The 24677-nt window shown below is 42.5% G+C and overlaps 1 protein-coding gene across 1 annotated transcript in view; it reads left to right on the forward strand.

The window, feature by feature from the left end:
* The window catches only part of SFRP1 (secreted frizzled related protein 1), a 33871-nt gene extending 14662 nt beyond the window's left edge, over positions 1–19209 (forward strand). The window contains exons 2-3 of the mRNA XM_063448521.1: positions 5662–5739; positions 18500–19209. Of these exons, the coding sequence (XP_063304591.1) occupies positions 5662–5739; positions 18500–18822 (401 nt within the window). The 3' untranslated portion in view covers positions 18823–19209. The remainder of the gene's footprint in view (positions 1–5661; positions 5740–18499) is intronic.
* The last annotated feature ends 5468 nt before the right edge of the window (positions 19210–24677 follow it).

A 24677-nucleotide genomic window follows, 5' to 3' on the forward strand; every position in this document is an offset into this window, starting at 1 on the left:
CCAGTCTGCTCCGCGGTCAGGCCCCGCCCCCTAGATTTCTTTTTAAAGTATTTATTTTTATATCTTTATTCTCTAAATTTAGACCCGTTGGCCATCTAATATATACAGAGCTAATATATTCTTCATATGACTTGTGTTTCAATCCGTGGATGATAGTGATGTCAGTGAATCTGAATTATTTAAAAGAAGAAAAAGTTGTATTTTCAGCTACAATTCCATTTGTTTATTTTTACAATGTTTGCAGGGTTCATAGGGGTCTGTGCCATACACCTCTGATTTCTGAATACACGGTTAGATCCGATAGATCTATAACTTTCATTACGGCAGGGGTTAATGCATGCTGTGGCAACCTAAAACACTTTCACACGCCAACACAACTCTCCAAGAAGCTGAAAGACATAGTAAGGCACAGCTTCTGAACATATGTACCTGTTGGTTTTCTGGGAGCTCTTATATTTAAAGGACCACTACAGTGCCAGGAAAACACTCGTTTTCCTGGCACTATAGTGCCCTGAGGGTGCCTCAGGAACCCCCTCTAGCCGGGCTCTAGGGAGAGGAAAGGGGTTAAAACGTATCTTTCTCCAGCGCCGGGCGGGGAGCTCTCCTCCTCCGATCCTCCTCCTCTCCTCCCATTTGGCTGAATGCGCACGCGCGCATTCAGCCGGTCTCATAGGAAAGCATTTACAATGCTTTCCTATGGACGCTTGCGTGCTCTCACTGTGATTTTCACAGTGAGAATCACGCAAGCGCCTCTAGCGGCTGTCAGTGAGACAGCCACTAGAGGATTTGAGGGCTGGATTAACCCATTTATAAACATAGCAGTTTCTCTGAAACTGCTTTGTTTATAAAAAAAATGGGTTAACCCTAGCTGGACCTGGCACCCAGACCACTTCATTAAGCTGAAGTGGTCTGGGTGCCTATAGTGGTCCTTTAATCAGCTGCTTTATTTGTAGTAGGTGTATGTTACACTGTGTTGACAGATCTGATTAATGTATGTGAATTTAAGGATGAGAAAGTTAGGTCTGTCTAAACACAAATGGCAGGTGTATAGCATGACCAACTGACTTAAAGCATTGCTTGTCTGAAAGAGTTATCAGCACCTACCCCAAATGCTGGCATACTAAATGGATGGTCAAGCCAGTATATTGGTAATCTATATAAACAAAGTGCGTCTAACAATATATACTAAGAAACCAGGAATGGAAATTGATGACCTTATTGTTACTGTTTTACACTAAGCTTTTTAAACTCTTTCTATGCAATTTCCTGGTCACTGGCCACTGGGTTTAGAAGTGAAGCGATAGTACTACAATGTTATGAGGCTTGTAAATTTTCCATTATTTTCTGTGCATTTGGTTTTTTTTTCAATTTATGCAAATTTGTCTTTGCATTTAGAAACAGAGGTACAAGAGAAGAATACAATGAATTGTAAAGGTTTACAGCAAAGCATATTGGGTCCATGTAAACATATACCTGTCCATAATTTCTTACAATGTATTCCTGTGTACCAGTAATAACTTATCCAGGATGACTACCATTCCATATCCAAAAGATATACGAGACATGAGTCATACTGGGATTTGCTTTATTTCTGGGTACAATATGATTCCAGCCATATAAACAGCGTTTAATTGCATTCTGCGGACGTGCTCCAGGAGACCTCAACATCGAAACCACAAATTGAATTGTACTGCCTGACACCCCCACTTCCTCAGTCAAAGTTCTGTAAAATATGAACACTGAAAGTGTCAAGCTTTGTGTGCCATTTAAATTTATTGGCCAAGTGTTCTTCTAAAAAAATAAAATATACACTATACATTATATAAAATAAATACTATATATTAATTAAAAAATACACTGCACTCACCTAAACATGCATAAATGGGGTGCTGCTGGGGCTAATTTATACAATAAACAAGATCCAGATCACCCACTTAAAGGGACACTATAGTCCCCCAGACCACTTCAGCTCAATGAAGTGGTCTGGGTGCCAGGTTCCTCAGGTTTTAACCCTTCAGATGTAAACATAGCAGTTTACATTTGGGGTTAAGCCAGCCTCTAGTGGCTGTCTTCCCGACAGCCACTAGAGTTGCATCTGCGACGCTGGAGGCATATTATGCCTCCATCGCGCAGAGCATCCATAGGAAAGCATTGAGAAATGCTTTCCTACGGACACTTTGAATCCGCGAGCAGCACTTGCTGCACACGCGCATTCGGCTCCGCTGACGTCAGACAGGGGAGTTGACGTCAGCGGGGGAGCCCAGCGTTGGAATAAGGTAAGCTGCACCTTCAGGGCACTATAGTGGGGGCACCCTCAGGGCACTATAGTGTCAGGAAAACCGCTTTGTTTTCCTGACACTATAGTGATCCTTTAACGCTTAAGGCAACTTCAAATCTTACAGATCTAATTTTTTTTTTTTTTTTTTGTAAACACCTAATCTAGGCAAAAATATATACTGCACTATTATCTTCAAATAATGGCACCTACAAATTCAGTAAGAAAAAAAAAATATAAGTGATGTAGAGATTTTTTTTTTTCCATTTACAAATTTTTAGGAAACCGGAAAGGAAAAGCTTACGTTTGGAGACCTATGTCAGTCAGGCAACAGTGACTTACATGTAAAACTGACTCCAGTGCACCTACCTGTGATCATTTACAACCCTCCCCCCTCTGTATGCTTACACACCCTGTTATAACTGGTCAGTGTATCTATTGCCCTTTGTAGCTCCGTTCTGCTGTACAGAACATTTACTGTTGATACATAGTGAAAATAAATGTTTCATTCAACTAATGAAGTATTTTCAGTTTTATTCGTAGCACTTGCAATACTTGTGTTTCATGTTAAACGATTCATTGCTAGCCCTTTGATATGCATTTGTTAAGTATCACACTCCCACCCAGTCCAGCTCTGTCAGATTGTGACGTGTCAAAGTCTACATTCCTGCTCCATTTCCCCCCCACCTCATTTTATTCCCAACACATAAGACAGCTGTGTTTCACATATTGACATCAATGTGTCTTATCACTAGTAATTCACAGCCCACCCACTTTGCCTTTTATTTGCCTCAATATTGGGCCATTTGGTCTTTCTAATTAAACCTGTGGGTTTTGTTTTTGTTTTTTACTTTGTGACTTTGTGCACAGTAGGGAAAACACCTTATCAGAATAAAATGTCACTTGTGTGCCTTTTTTTTTTGTCACACGTATAAAGCTGTTAAGCTATATTTTTATTTACTACCATGAAGCATAATTAAGAAAATCCTTTTAATATCGAGACATGCCAGGTTTAAGTATGGATTTAAAGTACCATAATAATGTATGGTCCTTGAATTGGTTATGCTGTAAGGAGCTACCCTGTTACTGACTCTTTTCTTCTTGTAACTTTAAAGGACCACTCTAGGCACCCAGACCACTTCAGCTTAATGAAGTGGTCTGGGTGCCAGGTCCTTCTAGGGTTAACCCATTTTTTCATAAACATAGCAGTTTCAGAGAAACTGCTATGTTTGTGAATGGGTTAAGCCTTCCCCTATTTCCTCTAGTGGCTGTCTCATTGACAGCCGCTAGAGGCGCTTGCGTGATTCTCACTGTGAAAATCACAGTGAGAGCACGCAAGCGTCCATAGGAAAGCATTATGAATGCTTTCCTATGTGACCGGCTGAATGCGCGCGCAGCTCTTGCCGCGCGTGCGCATTCAGCCGACGGGGAGGAGGATCGGAGGAGGAGAGCTCTCCGCCCACCGCTGGAAAAAGGTAAGTTTTAAACACTTTCCCCTTTCCAGAGCCGGGCGGGAGGGGGTCCCTGAGGGTGGGGGCACCCTCAGGGCACTCTAGTGCCAGGAAAACGAGTATGTTTTCCTGGCACTAGAGTGGTCCTTTAAGCTCACTCCTCAATCAAATACAGTAAAACGCAAAACTAATACTTCCCCTGGGTGTACAAGTATTTGTGTGATATACATTTGCAAACTGGGTTCATTCTATAGTCATCACCTAGTATGTTTTTTCATTCACGTTCTCCTATGAATGGAACTGGTGATAAGTGTTAAAATGCATATGTATATGTCCAGTAATGGCATTTTCAAAAACACACCTTATTTTCTATTGAATCACAGTTTTGGTAAGGGTTAGATAATTTCCCAGGCGAGTGAAGATTTTAGCTCGGCCCTATGGGTTTGTACATTGTGTATGTATGTGAGAGTGTTGTTGAAATGGTGCGACAGGTGGTCTGCATATTCAACATATGCATGTCAGTAGAGTATTCAGTGGAAACTTTTAATAGGTAGAAATAGAGCCGGTTAGCCTGCTATAAAGGATGATTTCTACATCCCACTTGTATTTATGAGTGTGCCAACTTAGGGCTGTGCTCTCAGTCTACCAGATATAAAGCTCTTATTACACTATGATCTTGGCACTATCAAAATCTTGAGAAGATCCTATTATTTTGTAGCGTTTGGCTTTAATAAAGTATGTTTGTACTAGACTAAGCCCTATAAAAAAAATAAAATAAAGGGTTACTCCAAGCATCATGACCACTTCATCAATTTGATTCTTGGCTGCCAGAGGTGTAACAAGAATTACGGCTAATGTCCGTCTGGTGCAAATTTTAATGCCAACCATTTATTGGCTGAGACTGGTCAGCTGAGGCTCCCAGTCAATGAATACGCATCAGGATCGAAATTTGTATTCTGCAGGAGCCAGATGTCCTAAACCTGCCTTGTAGGACCAGGTAAGAGGGCAAATTGCTGTTAATAGGTTTGCCCCATAACCAACAAATGGTGCAGGGGTGTAGTGGTTATGATAGTTGGAGCATCCCTTTAAGTCTTATGAAGTTTTTCTTCTAACTGGACACACATACTGAGTAAGGGTTCAACTTACTGAAGAGAAACACAATGGGATATATCCTTACTGCATGGAAACAACGAGCCTAGCAACTGCTTAAAGGGCAATGGTCACATTAGAACTATCAAAGCTAATATAATTCTTTCATCAAGTTTTAAATGGAGATTAATGTTTTTTTTTATTAAGTATATGTAAAATTATTAATGAATTAAACAAATTTCTACATTTAGTTAATGACAAGATCCTTCAGTCATATACATGCACTTTGGGTCAGACAGTGTTTGAAAACTGGCCGTCTCAAAGGTCTTCCCTGCTTCACTCCCTGCACAAAAAAAAGTGTTGAATTTCAAACACTGCCTGACCCAAGACGCATGTATATGTGGTGACTCAATTTGTGTGATTGACACATCCTCACATCCTTATTACATAACTCCCAATATTGTAATTTATGCATCAAAATTTGTGTTAGCCAGTATTTCTGTCCAGATTGACGTGTTGGCCAGTTTAGCCTTCACATCTATAATTGAGCATGAACAGTTTAGGCTTTATTTGTGAATTAGAGCTTGGTCATTATATTTTAGTATTGTCACTGGGCACCAGAGCCCCAACTTCCATGTTAAACTGCAACCAAATCGCTTAATTTCAGCAGGTAAGAGGGTGCCTGGACTATTGTGCCCCCATAAAAATGTAAAGAAATTGGGACTAGTAGATTATTTTACAACACCTGACATTCATAAACCTTTTGCTGTTGGATTACAATGCAGGACTTTTTAAGCCTCTTGCACTCACAATATAATATCTAATATGTTGATTTTCTTCATACAGAGACAGAGATGTGCCCACAATGTGACAGCGAGATTAAGGCCGACACCATGTATGAGCACATGTGCGCCAGTGAATTTGGTAAGGAAGTCTCAAATATCGTGAAGGGGGGAAAAGGCACTTAAAAAAAAATATATGTATTCAGTACAGTTCCAGTATTCTAGCATTGCACATGCTTTTATAATGATTAAAAGCAAAATAATAATAAAAGAAAGACTTGATTACTAAGAGTAAATGTAACCTGATAACCTAAAGCAATTAGGAGCATTTTTTTGATTTAATATTTTTTTTCATTCAATGTTGACCGTGTGGGGCTTTGGCTAGAATTGTTTTTTGCTGGCACATTAAAGGATCACTATAGGGTCAGGAACACAAACATGTATTCCTGACCCTATAGTGTTAACACCACCATCTAGCCCCGCTGGGCCCCTCATGCCTCCATACATATAGCAAAATCTTACTGTATTCAAACCTGAAGTTGTTACTCTGCATGCTGTTTGCCTAAAAAAAAAAAAATCAAGCAGTCTGCTGACCTCATCAGAAGTGGTAGCCGGATCCAAACACAATGCTTCCCCATAGGATTGGCTGAGACTGACAAAGAGGCAGATCAGGGGCAGAGCCAGCATGATTCAAACACAGCCCTGGCCAATCAGCATCTCCTCATATAGATGTATTGAATCAATGAATCTCTATGTGGAAAGTTAAGTGTCTGCATGCAGAGGGAGGAGATACTGAATGTTTGGATGCATTTTAGGCAGCCATGACCCAGGAAGGATCTCTAACAGCCATCTGAGGAGTGGCCAGGGAAGTTATCACTAGGCTGTAATGTAAACACTGCATTTTCTCTGAAAAGACAGTGTTTACAGCAAAAAGCCTGAAGATAATTCTACACACCAGAACAAATTCAATATGCTGTAATTGTTCTGGTGACTATAGTGTCCCTTTAATGCAAGTTGAGTGAGCACCTCAAATATACTGTAGTCAGTTGAAGTTCAGGAGAATTAAATAAAAAGTAATGCACTTGTAGTTTTCTGAAGCTGATAATTATCTCCAAATGTATGCGCCTGGACTGTACAATCCCCACCTGTGGATATACTTTGTGTCTTGTTCCTATGGGGTAACTTCGGATGATATAGAGCAGTGTTCCCCAACCCCCGGGCCGCGGACCGGTACCGGTCCGTGGATCAAACGGTACCGGGCCGCCCGGATCCCCCCCCCGAGATTCTCCCCTGCCGGCTAATGCAGGGCTGGCATTGCCCAAGTGCCAGCCCTGCAATGTGCCTGCGGACCGGAGGGGAGATCAGAGATCTTCCTCCCCGGTCCGCAGGCACTGTGCTGACAGCCGGCAGGGGAGGGAGTGAGAGAGGACCCGGGAGCTCTTACCTGCAGCTCCTCCGGGTCCTGCTCTCGCGAGATTTAGAGCGTTGCCGCGGTAACCACGGCAACGCTCCAAATCTCGCGAGAGTGAACTCTAGCCCTGTAACTGGGCTAGAGTTCATCACACCACCGCTGGGACCACCAGGGATTCCCCACCGGACCACCAGGGACTAAGAAATGTCCCCCCTCCTCCCAGTAAAGGTAAGAAGGACATGAATATATTAATTTTAATAAAATTAAAAAAAAGAAAAAGCCACCCTATCCTCCTTACCCCCTATACACACACTGCCCCCATGCACACACTACACACATTGCCCCACAATCACTGCCCCCATACACACACTACACACACTGCCCCACAAACACTGCCCCCATACACACACTACACACACTGCCCCACAAACACTGCCCCCATTTTTATTAACTCTCACATGAACATGCTATATACATTCAGTCTGCGTATGTGTGGGACCCTGAACCAACAATTTTGAGTCTATGTCTTTATGTGACTGTGTTTGTGATTTTCTGACTATGTATGTGTCTGTGTGTTTTTTTTAATATATGTGACTGTTTTTTTTTTTTGTCTTATTAAATCAAAACAAGCGGGCCACGGAAAAATTATCAAACGTTTACCGGTCCGCGGCGATAAAAAGGTTGGGGAGCACTGATATAGAGCATAAACAGAACCAATATAGTGTAGTATGTTCAATATACCAAATTAAAAAAGTATTATGTGGATGTACACTCATAATCTACTCACAATTTACATTTACAATTTACTCATTGATGTGCATGTAATGGGGTAGTTCTCACACTTGGGTATACTGGTGTTTCCACTCTATTGGTTTACATAGCATCGTATTCTCACATGAGATATATAAATAAAACAGAAATAAAAAATAGTACTCCCTGTTAACAGAGGCGGCTCTCTAATTAGGCGTCCTTGAGGACCCGACACAGGAGGGGGCCCGGCGGCTTCCCCTGTGTGCCTCCGGGTGCGAGGCCCCTCCTGTCAGTCTGCCCGGGAGAGCCAACCTTTAGTCTGCAGCTCCGCTGGGTGTGAGCTGCACACTGAAGTGTCTCGCGATTTCTAGCCAATCAGAGCGTTGCCGCGGGTTACCACGGCAACGCTCTGACTGAAGATCGCGAGACCTTCACCATGTGGTCTGCAGCTCTGCATCCGGCAGAGCTGCAGATCGGAGAGCCCACTGGACCACCAGGGAGTCTGCCACCACTGGACCACCAGGGAGTCTGCCACCACTGGACCACCAGGGAGTCTGCCACCACTGGACCACCAGGGAGTCTGCCACCACTGGACCACCAGGGAAAAAGGTACCTGTCACCCTGCCACCCCACCTGTCACCCCATCTGCCACCCCCTCACCCTGTCACCCCCTCACCCAGTCACCCCATCTGCCACCCTGCCATCCCCCTCACCCAGTCACCCCATATGTCACCCTGCCACCCCACCTGTCACCCCATCTGCCACCCCCCTCACCCTGTCGCCCTATCTGCCACCCCACCTGTCACTCTCCCCACCCAGTCACACCACCTGCCACCCCACCTATCACACTGTCACCTCCCTCCCCCTGCCACCCACCTGTCACCCCTCTCTCACCCTACCACCCCACCTGTCACCCCCTAACCCAGTCACACCATCTGCCACCCCACCTATCACACTGTCACCTCTCTCCCCCTGCCACCCACCTGTCACACCTCTCTCACCCTGCCACCCCATCTATCACCCCACCTGTCACCCCCCTCTCACCATGCCACCCCCCTGTCACCTCCTTTCACCATGTCACCCCCTCTTACTCTGTCACCCAGCCTGTGACCCCCCCCACTGTCACCCCCTTACTCTGTCACCTCACCCTGTCACCCCCCTCACCCTACCACCCCACCTGTCACCCCCCCTCACCCTGTCACACCCCTCACCCTGCAACCACCCCACCTGTCAACCCCCTCACCCTGTCACCCTTCTCTCACCCTGCTAACCCACCTGTCACCCCCTCTCACCCTGCCACCCCACCCGTTAACCCTTCTCTCACCTGCCACCCCACCTGTCACCCAGAAAACCCATCTGTCACCCCCTCTCACCCTGCCACCTCCCTCTCACCCCCTCTCACCTTGTCACCCCACCTGTCACCTCCCTCTGAAATCGGTCCTTCCTGATTTCAACTAAAAGATTTTACCATCAACGCCATACGAATTGAGCAAAATCTCTTTTGCTCTTAACTTGTGAGTACATTTCCTTTTGTTATTTATACCTTTTTTAACTGTGAGCACTATGTGTTTTATTTATATATCTCATGTGAGAATCTGGGGAGTGTGTGTGTATCCCTCTATTACATGCACATCACTGAGAGCCGATAGTGGACTCAGTAAATTGTGAGTATACATCCACATAAATAGTTATATAGTTACATAGTTACATAGCTGAAAAGAGACTTGCGTCCATCAAGTTCAGCCTTCCTCACATATGCTTTTGCTGTTGATCCAAAAGAAGGCAAAAAACCCAGTCTGAAGCGCTTCCAATTTTGCAACAAACTAGGAAAAATTCCTTCTTGACCCCAAAATAGCAGTCAGATGTCTCCTTGGATCAAGCAGCTATTAGCCCACTAATTAGAAATTGTATCCCTGTATGTTATGTTTTTGCAAGTATTTATCCAATTGCAATTTAAACATCTGTATAGACTCTGACAAAACCACCTCTTCCGGCAATGAATTCCATATCCTTATTGCTCTTACTGTAAAAAAAACCTTTTCTTTGCCTTAGATGAAAGCTCCTTTCTTCAAGCCTAAATGTGTGACCCCGTGTCCTATGTATAGCCCTGTTTATGAATAGATTTCCAGATAATGGTTTGTACTGGCCCTGAATATATTTGTATAATGTTATCATATCCCCTCTCAGGCGCCGTTTTTCCAAACTGAAGAGATTGAAATTTTTTAACCTTTCTTCATAACTAAAATGCTCCATTCCTTTAATCAATTTTGTAGCTCGTCCCTGCACTTTTTCTAGTGCCATGATATCCTTCTTTAGAACAGGTGCCCAAAATTGCACAGCATATTCAAGGTGTGGTCTTACCAGCGATTTATAAAGAGGCAAAATTATATTTTCATCTCGAGAATTTATGCCCCTATTTATACATGACAAAACCTTACTGGCCTTAGCAACGGCAGATTGACATTGCATATTGCTACCTAATTTGTTGTCTATAACAATTCCCAAATCCTTCTCGTGTGTGGTTATCCCTAGTTCACTACCATTTAGGGTGTAAATTGCTTGTGCATTCTTAACTCCGAAGTGCATAACTTTGCATTTTTCTACGTTAAATTTCATCTGCCATTTTAGTGCCCAGTCCCCCAATCTATCCAAGTCCCTCTGCAGCAAGGCAATATCCTGCTCACATTTTATTACTTCACAAAGTTTTGTGTCATCTGCAAACACTGATACATGGCTTTCAATGCCCATTTCAAGATCATTTATAAATATGTTAAATAGAAGCGGTCCCAAAACAGAACCCTGAGGGACACCACTTACCACTTTTGTCCAGATTGAAAATTTACCATTTATGACAACTCGCTGTACTCTATCCTTAAGCCAATGTTCTACCCAAGAACAAGAATATTCATCTAGACCAGGCAACCTTTTAGCAGCACTGTGCCGATATAGGATTGTGATGTCCTATTTTTTAAAATTTAGGTGTGTATGCTGCAGTATTCTGCTTGTGTTATTTTTACTGCAGTTGCTTTGCATCATTGTATTTGTGCGTATATGAGCTATTATATTGTATATGTTCATAAGTAGTTTATGGTATTGTGTATGATACATTTGAATGTGGGCTGTGCATGAGGGCTGCTTGTGGAATTGTGTGTGGATGGATATGTCACATTGTGTGTTTGGTAGTGTGTGTGTGTGGGCTGTTTGGGGTATTGCATGTGAGAGGCTGCATGTGGGGTTTGTGTGCATGTATGTGGATTGTTAGCGGGTTACGTTTGTGCAGATTGTGTGTATGTTTGTGTGTGGGCTGTTCGTATTATTTGTATATGGGGAGGGTTATTCTTCATTTCTGTGTTATGAATGTAAATTAGTGATAGTAAAAATGTCTATTTACTGTGTATACCTGTATTCAATATCTACTCAAAATGGCTGCTAAAGCACCCGCTCCCACCGACTAACTACCTCGTGTAACAAGATGGCGCCTACATCCGGAGTAAAATCCCGGGGTGATGGTGACATCACGCCTCGTAGGATGTGCATTAGATAAGACACTTAACACCTAACCAATTAGAGATGTATTCTCTCTGTTATCTACATTTTTGCATATGATGTATTTTTGCCTTTATAAGGGGCTTGCCGCCCCCTGAGTAAACATTCCAACGTTTTTTATTAACCTGATACCTGTGTCTCAGTGTAATTTACTTCAAAACGTGCACGCATTTATTTTAACAATTTGGAAAGGAGCAGATACTCAGATAAACACTTGGTTTGATCCACAATATCTGTGTATATCTAGCAGTATGGTTGGCTTCCCTGGGTTCCAGTGGGGACCAGGCTGGCCTGGTACAGGTCAAAGACAGGAGCTGCAACAGCAGCTGCAGGCTGCTCTACTACGTTGTGGATTCCCATTCACAAGTGCTTGGAGGAAGTGGTCTGAGATAATTTCCTCTATGTGCTGCAATGCTTAAATTGAGGATTGTCCTTCACCATCTTTTCGTATTAGCAGATATTTGAAGTTTTACTGGGACTCCTGATAGGCCAGAGCCTGTTTGGCTCTAGCAGCCTTGAGTGCCGTGCAAAGACACCTCGAGTGCCGTGCACGGCACTAGTGCCGTAGGTTGCCTACCTCTGATCTAGACCAATTTCTTTTAGTTTGAAGACTAACCTATTGTGAGGAACCGTATCAAATGCCTTGGCAAAATCCAAGTAGATCACATCCACTGCAACACCCTGATCTATATTTCTACTTACTTCTTCGTAGAATGCAATTAGGTTAGTTTGACATGACCTATGTTTCATAAAACCATGCTGATTATTGCTAATAGCACAGTTCTTCCCAATGAATTCCTGAATATTATCCCTTAATAGCCGTTCAAATAATTTCCCAGTCACAGAAGTTAAGCTCACAGGTCTATAATTTCCAGGCAAGGATTTTGAACCCTTTCTAAATATAAGAACAACATCTGCCTTCCTCCAATCCTCCGGTACAATACCTGAGGATGTATTGAACATACTACACTATATTGGTTCTTTCTGTGTTTGTTCTATACCATCCGGGGTTACCCCATTGGAGCAAGACACAAAGTATATCCACAGGTGGGAATTTTTAAATGTATGTGCCCAGATACATACATTTGGAGCTAATTATCAGCTCCATAAAACTGTAAGTGCATTACGTTTTATTTAATTCTCCTAAACTTCAACATACCACACTATATTTTGCACGTTATCCTCCTTTCCTATACATATTTGCCTATCTGAATTTGGATTGGAGGACATCCCTAAGGCGCTGCTTCCCTTCATCTTTTTTTATTTTTTCTACCAGTAATCATCTATGACCAGAAATAAGAGACTCTGGCTTGGGTTGTTCAAGCTGCCTACCTCATGTGTGTAGGTAGCGGTTACGTGTGGTGCGACACAATACATCACCCCCATTCAAACCCTTAACCCAATCAAAACCAGGAAACATATATGTGTGGTATAAAAAGGCCACAGCTTTTATTTATATTTCGTTTATAATTTATCAAACATATTTATAAAACCAACCATAAATAAAACAAGGTATAAACATTATTTAACTTGAACTAGTCCTTGCCAACCGTACCACCAACCCTCTAGGGTACACGCCCTACCGAGGCATCAGCCCTCCCCCCTCGTCCATGATACCTGGCCTTCACCTTGGCCTTCCAATACCACATGCCAACCCCTGGCCACCATTCCTGGCACAGAGGGCACGCGCAAATACCCAAACCTTTCCCGAGGTTAGGGGAGGGGACCCGACCCAGCATCCTTCTTTTTCTTGTACTCCTCTTCCCAATTGGTTCGGCAAGGACCATACCCGCCAGCTGTGACAAGATATTGAACACCTACAGAGGAAGGAAACAAAAACAGCAAAAAAGGGGAGGGAGGGAGGGAGATTGTCACCTTGCCGTTATTTTAAGATGGCTGAGGTGAAGGGGACAAAATGTCCGTTATTTATACAACCCCACCCAAACCCTTAACCTAAATGCCACACCCATTTTACACCCACACCCACCACACCCACACATGCCTCCTATCCGGCTAGCTTTCAGCCCGCCTCCTCTGGGCCTTATTGTAAACTAGTGCTAGAAACCTTCCCCTGTGGACTGTTTCAATCTTCATTACACTATGCATAACTGCAAAGGTGATGGTGCATAAGACACCCTGTACCCACTCTTGGTCTGGAGAGTGGCTTAGAAACAGAGGCCTTGCCAAGACCCAAAAATACCCAGACCAAGACAAACAAACCTTCTCAAAGCCCGACAACTGGTCCCTGACAAACTCGACCCATTTACCGTTGCAATATGTGTATTGATACACTTGGATACATGCCTAAAGACACATACTCAGTTTTATATTTATAGACACACAATTTGAGTCCTTACATTTGGATGGGCCAGGGCATTCTTGGCACCATAACCACTTATGGTGCTTGGAGTGTTCCTTTAAACAGTAAGGCATTTTATTTCAAAAGCCACTCCATCATGACTAAGGGGGACTTTGCCCCTTCTACATTTTTTGTTTTGGACGGGGAGGGAGGAGTTAACCCTCCCCGCCCCCTTTCTTCCTGAGCAATTTTTATATGCAGCCCATAGATGGAATTCTGTTTTCTGTACAAATTCCATATAAAAAATTGGGACAGACTATGGTTGCCAGATAGCAGCCTTGCCACCAAACGCTACTGCTGATTGGCTTTGACAATAGCTGATGTTGATTTTCTAACCCAGCTATGCTCTCAGATCAGAATTCCCACTTTAGTAAAGTGATATTAAACCTTTTACAGGGTTTTTTTTTTTTAATTCTTTATTTTTGCATGTGCATATAAATTACAGACAAGCGTGCAGGGCCACAACAGCAACTGCAAGCATAATCATAGCATTCCAATGAGTGGCATGTTGGTACAGCACATTTTTTTTTTTTTTTGCGTGAACAGATAGATTACCGGCATATTTTTGTTTAAACGTTAGAGTGGTGCTGAGTAGTTTTAAGTTTAGATATAGTACAAGATTGTGTCAGCGAGTTATAAATAGGCTTGTGTAGCCACAGTAGGAGATACAGGCTAGTAATACATATTAAGCATTTGAAAGGTAACAGCTAACAGCGCTATATTTTGTAGAGTCAGCATAGTTTCAGGCAGTTAAACAAGCATTATAGGGGTGTCTAAAGCGTGAAACAGTTAGTTAATAGTTTTTTAGAAAGAGAAAACAAGCTAGGAACATTTTTAAGGTTTATGAATATATAGGCAGACTAAATAGTGACCGCTAAAACATCGCATGAAATCACTGCGTGGCTGTAAGGTACTGCAGTTTTACATTGCTCCCCTCCCCCCACTCAATCTCACTATCAAGCAGAAGCACACACTTGAGTTAGCAGAAACAGTTAAACATCAACTGATAAAACTAAAAAGTAGGCAACTCAGCCATGTATCATTGGTGATGGTGGGGTGGTCTGTCCTGGGCGCCAGCCTTATGTGTCAGTATAGACAGGTGGTCATTCAGCCTATACCCCTGCTGGGCTGTGGGCTTCCATGTGGGGATAGTTCATGCTGGGCTTCCAGCGGCTTGTCCTGCGCCTGATACCCTGTAGTTGGTTGTTGCTGGTGCGCTCTGTTCTATCTTGAGGGCCTGGGCTTTGCATGGCGCGGTCGTGGCTTGTTGCTGGTCTTGGGCTGCTGCTGGACAGGGGATGCTGTTTGGAGGGTTAACTGACTGGGTGGGGAATGCAGCGTTGTGTCTAGGGCTCCGGCCCTCATTACTGGTAGAGGTGAGGTAGCTCCGCGTGTGCTGCCGGTGGCAGTATCTGTACCGCTTTTCGCTGTGCAACCCCCCCTCCTTCTCCCGTCAGCCTCTGAGGGTGGGTGTCTCATATGGACCCCGTTCTGCCTACTCACTGTGAGGTGCCCGGCATGTCTGTTTTGCGGGGATCAGTGGTCTGTGTCAGGCGATGCTTTCACACGCGGCCTCCGCCATCTAAGATTGAGGCGTCAGGCCGTCTCTGCGGGGTCTCCGAGTGCGGCCATGAGGTGCGGACTGGGATCACCCCCCCAGCCCAGGGGGGATGGGGGGTTGGGGCCGGGTCCGTTCCGGTGCAGCGTGACTTTCAGGCTCCGGGTGGCAGGACAGTGGAGCGGCGGCCGTCCACTCCACTCACCGCCAAGAGAGCTCCCGCCCGTTGCGGCAGAGAACTCCCCTCCGGGGGACTAAAACCCCTCAGGCAAGCCTCTCCCCGGTCCGGTGGCCCTCAACCATCGAGGGTCGCAGTGATGGGTAAGTTGGGTGATTTAGAGCGGTTTTAGTAGGCTTTTAGGGTCAATGTGTGCGGGAGCTGATCTTCCCTGCGACCGCTCCGCTCGGCGGTCCGGACCCGCCACCAACCTTTTACAGGGTTATCCAATAAACATGTTATGGTATAAAGACATTATATAACAATGACCTAAGTATTTACATATGAAACATAACTTTATATGAATACAATCTAAAAGAGTGTAAGAAGGGGGCGGAGTCTGACTGCCGAGCAGGATAGACGTGCTGTACATCAGCTCCTGGAAGAAGCGACAATAATGGGGATAAATACCCCAAACACAAACCCACCCACCAGTCAGAGGGCATGGGACGAGCTGGGGAAACCCGGGGGCATCGAAGGAACCCACATACGAGACTCACACTGCCCGGGATCCCACGCAAAGCACATGGGGCCTACATGCGGCCGAGCCAGGGAGAGACGGCTGCTCTTCTGGATGGTAACACCGCACACACACCCCTCAGTGCACCAGCCTTCCTCCCCTCCCTCCCCCCCTGGGCCGGTGGGGGTCATCCCGGCCCGCACTCAACATCCACAATAACCAGCTGAGACAGCAGTACAAGCCTGACCCAGACAAGCAAGGCTACAACCTCCTACAAGGCGCACTTAAAATGGCAACTGGCAGCGGGACATGCAGGATGACCATGCGACCAACACAACCGCACTGGAGTGACCCACTGCAGAGCTCAGAGGTGATACTGAACCACTTCTGGGATATCCACATACAACGGCAACAACCAACGGGGGAGGGGACCCCACAGCGCTCCGGGCCCACCTGCCACATGTACCTACCTGCACACAAAAAAAAAAAAAGGAGTGTAAGAAATTAAGAAATGTTGTTAACTCCTAAATGGCAGAGAATTGAGTAGTGAGACTTCAGATACATGATATATGTCCCCAAACTGTTTCATTAAGTTAAAGTTGTTTTGGTGACTCAAAAAAAAAATGTAGTAATGATTTTGAAAAAAATTTTTAAACACTTGTTTTTTTACAGATTGGGACATTGTAACTCTGCGATCTCTCTCACATCAAAACAAAGTGAGGAAAGAGAGAGGCAGAGAACAATGTACACTGACTATTGTAACTGTGATCGCGGTGACATACTGTCGCCGCAATCACTTGACATGGGCTGCACGGTGACTGCCTTGATTGCCAGGCAGACATCCAGCTAGTGATTGGCATGCCGGGTGAGCAGGTAGGCCGGACTTTCCCAATGTCGGGATGGTGTTAAAGCATGATAACGTTTTAAACTGCCTTGTCTTATTATACGGATGTCCCTCTTGTGAATTCCTATCACCTGTTATCCTCACCACTTTTGTTTGTTTCATTCTTTCCCCGATCAATTTTCTTTAGTCTCCTCAGGCATGGAATTAGAAGGGTAATTTAATCAAGGATGACATTACTCCAGACTGAGATAAGCTCTTTGTTTCTGTGCTATTTTTTTTTTTTTTTAATTCCCTCCCTCCATCTATTTCCCAGAAATTGCATGCAATTGTAGCTAGCTAACTTTTCATTTGAGAGGATTAAAACTGCAAGAATGTAGCCCCCCACTCAGATCAAAATCTGACGACAGGAGCTGGCAACTAGGCACCACGGATAAGCAGGGCAAACTGAGGGCATATTTAACCACATCCTTGCATGTCAGAACTATCAACAAATCTAGCTATTTTTATATCTTGTTTAGTGCACACTGTATTAATAAAGAAGAAATTGTATAATCACTCTGAGCCTGTCCTAAAATTGTAGTCGGATCACTTTACAGTTTATAGATTTGCAAATTGAACACTGTCCGAATCTGTCTCTGAGCCTGTCCTGATAATCTGCAGTCAGATCACCTTATATTAGATCTAAACAACACACTGTCTGAGCCGGTCCTGATAAATTTGCTGTCAGATCACCTTGCATTAGGTCTAAACACGGCACTGTCTGAGCCCAGGGCCGGCGCAACCGTTGGGCGAACTAGGCATTTGCCTAGGGTGCAGGCCTGCTGGGGGCGCCCACCGGGATGTTTTCTTGTGGGCTGCCTGCACCTGTCTGGGGCCGCAGCGCTGGGCGAGCGGCTCTTGATCCACCCCCAGTGCCGGACTGATCCTCAAGGCTCCGGAACGTGAGGGTGCCGAGAGGAGCCCTGTTACAAGGGGGCCAGGAGGTTGCCATCTGGCCACCGCAGGGCGCCCCAGAAGCTGTGCTGGGTAAGACACAGCAGGCACCTGCTTACCTTGATGGCAGGTGCCTGCAATGCCAACAAATGCCAGTGACCGTCCAGAGGAGAGGGGGACGGAGAAGCCAGGCGGCGAGGGAGGCTGTAATTGCAGCCCCTAACTCCTCCCTTGCGCGCCCTCTGTGAAGACGGAATATGACGTCATTCCAGCCCCGGCATACTAATCAGCATACTGTCAGTGAGTGCCTGCCTGTGTGTGTCAGTGAGTGTGTCAGTGTTTCACTGTGAGTGAGTGTCTGCCAGTGTGTGAGTGACATGAGGTGGTGGCAAAATTGATCTTTGCCTAGGGCGGCAGAAATCCTTGAACCGGCCCTGTCTGAGCCCGTCCTGATAATGTGCTGTCAGATCACCTTACATTAGATATGAACTTAGCACTGTCTAAGCCTGTCCTAGTTAATCTGCAGTCAGATCAATATATTTTATATATACACACAAATTATGTAAATTACTCTTCCCATTGTCTAGGGGCTCTTTATTATATTGTCAAATATGTTGTCACTACTGTAAACCTTTTATTATTGGCAGTTGTATAGGACCTGATGAGGTCCTACTTGTTTCCATTGGGTTGTCACATAGACATAACCATCACTGAACTTTCATTAAAAAAATACACATGTGGCATATATATTAATGTGCTCTACTGCCCATTTTAAAAAAGTAAATTTTTTTTCACTAAATGTATTAATTTCTTTCCTAATGCAGCTCTAAAAGTCACTGTCCGTGAAGTGAAGAAGGAAGGTGGAGATAGGAAATTGGTGCTCCGGAAAAAGAAAGCTTTGAAGAGAGGACCCATCCACAAGAAGGACTGGGGTGATCTTGTACTCTACCTGAAGAATGGAGCTAATTGTCCTTGTCATCAGCTGGAGCAGTTGAATGGACAATTCCTGGCGCTCGGGCGAAAAGTGAAGACACAGTACATCCTTACAGCCATTCACAAGTGGGACAAGGCCAACAGAGAGTTCAACCGTTTCATGCGCAAAGTCAAGAAAAGCAAATGTCCCAAACCTCACTCAGTCTTTATGTGAGATTACTTTTTTTTTTTTTTTATTGACAGTGCGGTATATCCCACTGCTGCCTCCATGTCAGCTTGTGGAGCAAGTACACTGAGGCAGAAGAAGGCACCAAAATGATGTTGAGGAAAGCAATCATGAATTTAGCAAAACTTCAGAAGGGAGCAAACTGAGGGACTGTCGGGAATGAGCAATAGACAGCTGCACAACAGGCAATGACTGAGAATATTATTAATAATGCAGTCATGCAAACAATAATTCATTCACTTAGTGTCCAAGATTCTAGAGTCTGGCCATTTCTCTTCATGCTTATTCATAACGTAAGACAGCATTTCACCATATTCAATCTTTGAATTGACCATTTGCTTAGCAAACTTAGCAATACAACTGTAAAAGGCTCTGGGTAGGTAGAATTTTAATTTGCTTACTGAGCATTCCATCGTTTAATTATATGCAAACATTCATTTACTGAGGAAAAACATTTGATAAACCATTGGTCTACAGCATCATCTGCCAGCTAGGAATGAGAGTTTCGGGTTGAATAATGTCAATTCTGTGAATATATTTGTCATTCATTGTCTGTGAGCAGGGGATCTGCATCTGACTTGCAGAAGCTGGATTTGTGTCAGCCAGCATCAAAGTAAGCTCAGCGCCCTGTGGGACTCTGGTAAAGGGACAAACCAATGCAAAACAGTCTGTCCCATTCCTGGAGAACCGCTCACGAGTATTCCTGACATCATAACCACTAGAGCGGGCTGTAGTGATTATGATGTTTGGAGTAACACTTTTTATAATTCAGAATTTCACCCCTCATCAGATTGTTCAGTCCCCCACTTTTATTCTTACACTTTATCTAGAACTGGATCTAGTAATTTGCATTGCAATCTGGAAATATTACTGGTGCAGGCCTCCTATTCATTTACTTAAAGGAACTCTTTAATGCAAGTACATAAATTAAGGAATCTATATAATAAGTTAATAACAGAATTGTTGTAATCTTGGAAGAAAGCTCTGCTATTTTGGTCTAATCTTTGCTACTCAGATGTAGGCTAAGTTAATGAATAAAAGGCCATAAATACTGTACCAATAAAATAAAAAATGTTCTTCCCTATATGCGGCACAGAGATGTAAACTTCTGTCAAACTACAGAAGTCATGTTAATATACTCCTCTGTTGTCTAGAGTATATTCATTGCCAAATTGGAGAGATCTAAACAAAACATTAGTATGTACATATTCACAAAGTATATATGGACAGAAAATAGCTTTTTTTTTATTAAAGATTGGGACTGTCTTTTTACACTCTGTGACCAAATGCTAATCATGATTTATGAATTAGTTTACATATGAAACATTAAATTCATTTTAAGATTGTGTGAAATCTGGAGTAGAACCTGCGATATCTATTCTACAGGAAATTGATTTGAGAAATGGCACCTACATCTTGTACGTAGGTAAATCTACGGAACCATATACCAGAGACATGAAAAATACAATGTTTTATTTAGTTTTTACCTTGTATAATAGTGAAACATGGGGTGGAAAAATTCCAACTTAGTTAATATCACAATCCCATAATAACCCAAACTACAATGTTAAAGAAATTATACTCCATATTGTACATAAATGGCAATGGTTGCAAGTAAACATCTAACATTTTTATGTATAAAATTATAAATGATTGTAAACTAGCAAGAAAATCACAATAGTTTCTCAAATAAAGATCATGCTATATATCACCAAAAACAGCAAAATGTATGTGATGCCCTTTAATACAGTAAGAAAAACTACTTCAATATAAATAAACTATGTCTAAAGTGCAAAAGCATACCATACTATAGCAAAAAGAAAAGAAGACTACTTGTGAAAATCACTGGCCAGTGCTATAAAAACAGAAAATGTATTCACATTTATTATAATTTTCTTTTCCTGTTTTTTTCCATGGCAATATACATATAAGCAGCTCCTCCCCTCACAGCTCAGAAGACACAGGAATAAAATGTGCACATGGCTAAAAATCAGAAACTCATGACACACCTCCTCAATCATTCTGCTTCCATGGCACATAACCAGGAAATGTCTGTATTTAGTGGTTAAACATGGCGCATACCTACTGGTAGTACCCAAACTTAAAAAACAAGAAATGGAGAGAAGCGATATGCAATGCAACAGAAGATTGATTAGGCAACTGAAAAAACTGCTGAAAATACCAAGTGTCCAAAATTAGCATCATAAAAGGTAATTGCAGTGCTTGATAAAAGTACCTGATTATAACTGGATGTAGAACTTATCTATAGTCCGTTCAGGCTAAGATTGATTTGAGGAGAACACCATTTCTTGATCAGCTGTTGAAAAATATTTTTGATACAAGGATCATTCATGATTCTCTAAAATCTGCTATGACCTTGTCTTTTCCTGGAAGGGAAGTGACATTGATACCTTCCATAAAGCCAAGACATTAGTAGGAGTTCTAGTTCCTGCAACAGTTCCTGATTGTTGGTGCTCCCCTTATTACTGATGCATGACACGCCTCATTTGTTGCTCATATGCACCAGAATTCAGTGATGGACCAGAGCTCTTGCTTACAGAACAACCTTTGTTGTTGTTCAAACCTGCTGTTATTGGCACCAGAACATTGGTGAAGGCTCTGGATGCAGTACTTGTGCCGAACAGCATGGCCCTCTATTGGAAATGGTTGCTGGCAATAGCTAAATGCAAGTTCTGATCGTAAACTTGTGCCTCAGGGATGTGATAGAAGGCATCTCCTAGATCCATAAAGATTAATCCGTTGTCATGGGCTATAACACATAGTAGTTTGGAAGATTATCTCATACTAAATATTCTGGTATGAAGCAACTAATCGATGGGACGCAAATCCAGTATTGAACATAATTTTCCCATGGGCTTTTTCACCAGAAAAGGCTATGAATAGAGACCTTGAAATTTTTCCCTCAGTGACTGTGCCTTCTAAGACACCAGGATGTATTTGTGAACTGCCAGTCTCCTCTTTGTCTGCTAGACATTTTGACATTAAGAAGCCCCTCTTTAGTGTGTTGTCTCTTAATCCCAGTCTGCAGCCCTTTTTTAGAACTGATAATATGGTATGTAACATGTTTACATCTCATGAATTTGCCTAAGTCTTACTCACAATTTCAAGGGAAATGAAGGAGTCAGAATGGTTGCCACAAAAGGAATATGATATTCTTCTACTTCTGTCCTGGTTTGCTTGGCTTCCGTTTAGGGAGGTATCCATGCTATATAATCCTTACTGGGTCTACAGGCCCTACTCTCCGTGAGGCTGGATGAATGCTGTTTTTATCTTCTGTTGTCATCATGTCTATCTTGATGCAGAATGGCTTTTCTATGATTGTTGGCTCTTTTAATTATATCTTTCAAATATTGGGCAAAAAGAAGATTGCTTTCAAACAAAATGGTACACAAGTTATTTTTTAGATGAAGCATCCGTGGCCCACAAGAGAGGCTTCCGAGCTCTTCATGCCACGACTAAGAAGGCCAAGGACTTCAAAACAGTTGGCAAATCAGGATTAAAGGGCACATGGCATATCTGTCCCGTCCTGCTGAGAGGACAGGAGGAAGCCTGAGGAGCCATGGAATAAGTTCATATGCAGGCACATGCAAATTTTATTCCTGTCCCCTAAGAGAGGAGAATTTCCATTTTTAGCCAGGGCAATGTTACTGAATAACTTGCCGCTGATGGTATTTAATTTCCAAATGCATACTACTGTATAATGAGGTCTTGTCATTTAATGGGGATGGAATCCAGATGTTCTGGCATGGTGACTGTGCTGTCCCCGTTGTGAAATGGCAATACACTTATTTTATCTGTTGGCAAATCCAGTAACTATATATTTGGTGCTTACTGAGGATGAAATGGTGTCTGAGACCATTTAGTTATTTTGATAACACTTAAAAATGCAAGCTGTATTAAGGACTTTTTATTCAGTCTTTTACTGAGTGGTCTTTGATTTGTTTTTGTAAAGCACTTTACCTCCAAGATACCTTGTATTTTCTTCTTTATCTGCTATGCGTATGTGTAAACACATTTTGTTATGTTTACTTGCTACCATTTATTGTTTTATGGCCAATATGGATTATATTATTTACCATATTGTACCGTGGATTATTTAGTGATTGTGGTGTTAGGCAAAATGTATTACTTTTTGATATACCTAAATATGCAGTAAAAAAAATAAAACCTGTTCATTCCACCCCCTCCAGTGTACCACACAGCTAATTAATACTTTATTTAGTAGTCACTTTTGTGACAGACAAGGTTGCCATCTCAAATAAGTATGATCTGACATTTTTACTTTTAATGGGATCTGAATTTGTTTTTAATAAGCTTTATTTGAATGTTATCTAAAAATGATAGTACTTTTGAAAATTATATTATTGGTGGTTAACATAATCTTTCATTTATTCACATATCCAGATTTTTTTCCCCACACAGTACATTATAATACATACATTATAATCTAGTATTTCGGTTTGTGGAAATTGGCACACAATTTTTAACTTGGTAATCAACAGGCTGAGTGCCAGCTCTCCATTCTTTATTTAAATAGTGATTCAGTATTTATCGATGCAGGCTGTCATTCATCCAACAATCTTTTCAAGCAATAAACGTTTATCTTTTTTTAATTGAAGGCCCTTGTTGTTTAAGTTGTTTTGGCATGATGTCTTTTGCAGAATGCCTGCCAACTACTATCAATACTTCTCTTTAGTATGTTAAACAATACTGCTTTAGCATGTTAAAGCAACACTACTATAGCTTTAGGAATACACATCTGTATTCTTAATGCTATACTGTCCCCACTCCTGGTGCATTAAATTTTATTTTATTTTATTTTTTTAAATACTCACCTTTTACTCCATCAGAGTTGCTTGCCTCTCAACCTCCTGTAACATTACCTCTTCTGCCAATGTCCAAATTAATGAGATCTAATACTCATGCACATTTAAACTTTCCTGTAGGAAATAATTAAATGAATGCATCTCATCACTTGACCAAGTTTTACTTAGTCAGTGCAATGGAAGCTGCTCTAGTGGCTGTCACACTGAAGCCACTAACAGTGGTCTTAACCTTGCTACGTAAACATTGCGGTTTCACAAAAAAAGTTTTACATTGCGTTTTATTGAGATGGACACATCTTTTTTCAGCCTGTGTGACTGGTCTTGGTGAGTATAGTGTCCCTTTAAGCAAGGACAACTGAACAGATCTGTCAATTTGTTCTTTCCTCAATAATTTAGATATAATACAAAGTAAATCAAGAAGCCACACGTTAGAGAAAGTAATTTATGGCATGGCATGCCTGACATTTTGCTGGTTCTTAAGGAGTAAAGAAGTTGACTTATTTTCTGCTGCTATGGTAACTCGGAATTTTAACTCTACCAGTGTCAGAAGACAGAACTAACATACCTGCATAGGATGTAAATGCAGCAACGTATAAAGCAATAATCTATAGGGGATTGGGCATTCAGAAAGGAATTGGGGGTTGTGTGGCTAAATTGTGCTAATCTGCAGAGAAGGATGAATGGAAGTTTTGATTAATCTGTGCTATACAATAGGCTCTTGATAATTCATTTGCCTAGCAGATTCTCATTTAGCAATTCCTGTCTGATTTATATTTTTTCTGTTCTGCTGTCTTGTTCAATCCTGTCTGTTAAAATTGTGATCAGTCACTCGCCCAGTCCAAGGAGCCATTCATTCATCCATCTGGTGTGCATACGTGTGTATTCATTGCTACGCACTATCTTCCTCTGTTCATGTATATTTGTAATTTGTTTTTATAGCTTTGATTTTTAAATAACAATCATGTGACTCGATTGTCTAATGAATTCATTGTGTTT

Source organism: Pelobates fuscus, chromosome 3 (genome assembly GCF_036172605.1).
Source record: "Pelobates fuscus isolate aPelFus1 chromosome 3, aPelFus1.pri, whole genome shotgun sequence".
Taxonomy (NCBI): domain Eukaryota; kingdom Metazoa; phylum Chordata; class Amphibia; order Anura; family Pelobatidae; genus Pelobates; species Pelobates fuscus.